The 4,700-nt window shown below is 34.9% G+C and overlaps 1 protein-coding gene across 1 annotated transcript; it reads right to left on the bottom strand.

Moving 5' to 3' along the window:
* Positions 1 to 526: 526 nt before the first annotated feature.
* Positions 527 to 1,516, bottom strand: LOC128172681 (uncharacterized). Its single transcript, XM_052838454.1, has one exon. The coding sequence runs from the start codon at positions 1,505 to 1,507 to the stop codon at positions 527 to 529; it is 981 nt and encodes a 326-aa protein (XP_052694414.1). The 5' UTR covers positions 1,508 to 1,516.
* Between the last annotated feature and the right edge of the window lie 3,184 nt (positions 1,517 to 4,700).

Raw genomic sequence — 4,700 nt, 5'->3', positions numbered from 1 at the left:
GACTAAATATGTCAATGAGTACTAATAAAAATTTATAACCATCATTATGGGATGCAATGTTTGAAACGTCTGCCAAGTCACCATCCCACATAGAGTCAATGGTGTTCACTATCACCTTTGAACGCGGGAATGTTTTTCGAATTGGTTTATACAGACTATATGAGTCTTCATTATTTAAGAATTGTCTTATTCTCTGTCTACCAATCTTGTATTTGCCTTCCTGTTTAACAGCTTGATATAATTTTTCAGGCCCGGCATATGCCCCCGGTTTACCAGGTGTGTAGTAGAGCTCTCTTAAATAATCCGTATGGTTTGACATACTTTAACAAAATAATAATCTTTCTTCGACTGTTACTTTTATAACATGAAAAACACTAAGTAAAAGTATCATTTTTAACTATTTTATTCTAATATATTGTTAGAAGAAAAAATATTTACATAGAACATATATGAACATAAATACAATAAATAATAGATTTCCATAACAAATCCGTTTCATTAATTATTTTTAGATTAGTGTTCATTGTCATTCAAGATCACTCTCTATGGTTTCCGGGTCTTGTAAGTCATATACGTTGTATTCCAATGAAATACTGTCTTGTGGATCGTAGCCAAAGGGTGTACATTCAGGGCAACTTAACATTCCAAGCTGATTTTGATGGGACTCGCTAAGAATGCAATGTTCAATGTCCTCCAGTTCTGGAACATATTCATGCAACTCCTCAATGACATCTTTAAGTCTTAAAAATTTCTTTTTGTTAAGAGTAACACCTTTTCGTGTAGGTGTAGGTTCTTGGACATTGTCTGGTTTCCAAAAGTGTCGTATGTCTACTGTTGAATAGCCTGGTGATAATGAAATGAACACACCTCCACCAACATGCCACTGTACTTCTTCATTTTCTTTTTCAGTATTGTCGATGTAGTTTTGAATATCTGGTAAAAGAGATTCAAACTTTAACCATCGGGCTAATGGAAAGGTAACTCCTTTCTTGGTGGCAATAAAACGACCACGTGATTCTGTGAAATGACGGATGTGAACGTAAATCTCCCCTTTAAAAGGCATTACGGTAAGAAATACGTCGTTAAAATCATCCAAAGGTATCCTACATCTTGGCTCATGAGAGTGTTGATCAGTTTTCTTTGCTTCGTTTAAGGAACCCCCTCTTTCTTTCGTACAAATGACTAATGATCTTGCCATATCCAGCTTCCTTTCGTACTCAGTCTTTGTGTCATCGTCTTTTTTCATCAGGAGCCGGGATAAGTCGGCTTGATTAGCTTTCATTAATGCTGTTCTCAGTCCCATAAATGCTCTTGAACCTCTGCCTAAAATTATGCTGATCAATTTTCTGCTTTTGTCATAATTGGTTTTTTCTGCCTCTATCTGTTCTCTCATTTCTTCGGTAATTATGTTTGAATTGTAAAGGTGTCCTGCAACAGAAACAGCCACCATTTTCTTCACCAGTGTCGAATAATTTGCCTTTATAACGTTTTGATGTTTCTGTTCCATCACTGTTTTTTAAAACAAGGATCTTACACCGGGGGGAAATGTATAGTTGTATCCTCTTTCTCTGAGATGTGCTCAGAAATGACAAAACTTTTCTTTAAAATTACCCATTTATAAGTGGTCAACGTCACGTGGCTATTGACTGTAAAATGCTAACTTTCTAGAACACTGACTGTATAATGCATTGTTTACCATGTGTTGATTGTGGGTGTAACCTTTTTCACCTCTTGACTGTATACTCGCTTTTTAACGTCTATTATTAGCTCACCTGAGCTGAAAGCTCAAGTGAGCTATTCTGATCACATTTTGTCCGTCGTCCGTCTGTCCGTCTGTCTGTCCGTCTGTCTGTCCGTCTGTAAACTTTTTACATTTTGAACTTCTTCTCTAAAACCGCTTATCCAATTTCAACCAAATTTGGCACAAAGCATCCTTATGTGAGGGCGAATATAAATTGCAAAAATAAAAGTCCGATCTGTATTCAAAGCGAAGAAAACCTTGAAACTGTAAAAAAAGGGGGGTGCATTTTTAAAAATCTTCTTCTCAAGAACTACTGATTCCAATTCAACGTAGTTTAGCATAAATTATCCTTATGGGAAGAAAAATAATATGTTTTACGGTGCGACCGTTGGGGCGAGCACAGCATGTGATTAAACAATGAATTATAATAAATTGATAAAATAAAATCAACAACGTGAAATTTGAATGCAAAAAAATAAAACATACCTATTGTTCAGTAGATTTTCATTATTCATAGTTTATAAGATTTGTTATAATTTATTTATTTATATGTAGAACAGTAGTTTAATCTCAGATACAATGTTGTTAAATAATAAAGATTTTAATATATCAATATTCATTGCACTGTATCTCCTCTTTTAAAGTGATTGTGATTGATTGATTTATTGATTCACCCTTTTTTTTTGCAGTAGACATTTTTTCTTAAACTTACATATAAAACTTGACTCATCTTAGAGCTCCCCCCATGCTAATTTTTTTTTTTGTCAATTTATACATAGAAAATCGACTTACCACGGATTTGCCCCCTCCACTTAAAAAAAAAAATTAATGTTTAATTTTATTTTTAATTTACGCTTAAAAATAATTGCGTATCATGTTAAAAGAACATGGTGTTGTTCCCCCCCCCCCCCCCCCCCCCCCGCGCATGTAATAAATGGAAGTGAAAATAAAGAAACCATTGAACTGCTAAAGAGCTGAAGGATTAGAATTTTCATTATTTTTTTTTCTTTTTGCTTGCAAAGATTTTTTGGATGAGGCTGCCATCCACCCACCCACCCCCTTTAAAAAAAAAGTCGCTGCTACGTATAACGTTACGTTTCAGGAAATTACCGTAATTATAGTGAATAAAATAAATGTGAGCATTCATCCAAATTAGTGCAATTTACAACTGTTTCCTTTATCTGAAGAAATGTCCTTATTCGTCAGCTGTTCTTTAGCTTAGCCTTTGCAAGATTTTGAGACGATTTTGGTCATTTCAGCAGATTTACAATAACTTCAATTAGAGTAATTTCCCCTTATCAGTGCTTATTGTGACGTCAAAGCTGACGTTGGTTAAGTGTCGTCTTACTCTTTAAAACTCCCCTGAGAAATAAAAGTATGCGAAGTATACTGTTTTATTTACTTAAAAAGCATGATGTTTATAAAATTACACATCTCATAAGCTTTTCAAAGGTTTTACTTTGATTCTCGAGAGAACGTGATGTTGGAACGTGAGGTTGAAAACCATTGGTGCTATGAATTGTGGGTCAAAATTTACTGACTCCGAAAAAATATATCGGATCAATGTGTAAACGTTTGTGACGTCACACGATTATTTTTGATTGAGAGTGTACTGAGGTGAACTTTAGAGGTAACATTGACTGTATGTCGCTTACATCGTTATTGTTTTTACTGTCTAAATTTGTCTTGCTGATTCTCGTGAGAGTGTGAAGTGATAAAAATTGCCATGATTACAAGGAACTACTGGGACGATTAAAACGATGCATTACTGGTCCGATTTACTGACGCCAAAAAAATCCGTTGAATGAATGTGCAACTATAGTCCGAATTTTCTATTCACACACGCCTTGCCGGTAGAGCTCGCTTCGCGCCGGCGCTACGCGCCGGCGAGCTGCGCTCGCTATAAATTGCAAAAATTAAGTGCTAATTCTGTGTCAAATTTGAGTTATTACGAAAATAATAATAAAGGAAATGGGTGTTTCAATCAGTTTAATAGCTTCGGGTTCGGCATCCGGTAATCCGGCATCCGGTAAAATGGGTAAGCAAGACTTGGTCTGGGCAAAACAAAGATTGGCAGATATTAATCTGCCAATCTCATTAAAATATCAGGATATTTGATGGACTAGTATATTTGTATTCGCTGTAAATATTGCTGCAAAATAATGCGTATTTGGAATTGACGATTGTCGATCTGCCTTGGCTTTTATTTTGCCACGGCCCGGGTTTGCATACCCATTTTACCTAGACTCGTATTCCATACATCTAAAACGAGGTTCTTTGTTTAAAGCAGCCATGACATTATAAGAAAAAGGGTCGATCTGACTATGATGAATTTGCTTGTTGTGCAACAGTTCGCGTATGAAGGGAAATTTTTGAAACATGCAAAACATATCGTTGCCGATTTTGTGAAGTAAATTGAGGCTAAATATTTCAATGCGTTGACAGTTTTCACACATGACGTTGGTGTTAGCTTGTTCCGATTTTCGTTTCGTTTTCATTATTTCTGCTTGTAACCTGGGAACAATCGTCTGTATTATTTCATGATTTTTACGAATCAAATCAAACAGAGACTTTGGTAAATCAAACAGTTAACTGTTTACCTGCGCAAATTAAGCAAAATCTGATGTATCAAAAAATAATGAAATACAATTCATTCTACCGGTAATTCGATCGGCATTATCTTTTGCGTAATGGTAGATTAATGCAATAGGTTTTGTTGCGATGCTCGGCATTTTCTCGAGTTTATTCAATTTAAATAAAGTTTGACATTGCTGACGGAAATATGTAGGTATATACATGTATCTATATGATTCATTTCGAAAAAATAAATTGTGTTCTTTATTTGTTATAGTGAATGTTTCTTGTGTTTAATTGTTTTCAATTTCTATTTACTAACCATATTTGAGTGTTAAGCTTCAAATTATAAGCAAGATACAGAGATTTGCTCACAATTCTATGT

The sequence above is a fragment of the Crassostrea angulata genome, chromosome 2 (assembly GCF_025612915.1).
Source record: "Crassostrea angulata isolate pt1a10 chromosome 2, ASM2561291v2, whole genome shotgun sequence".
NCBI classification, from domain to species: domain Eukaryota; kingdom Metazoa; phylum Mollusca; class Bivalvia; order Ostreida; family Ostreidae; genus Magallana; species Magallana angulata.
Note: the sequence above shows the minus strand (reverse complement) of the source record. Positions and strands in the feature narration are given on the sequence as shown.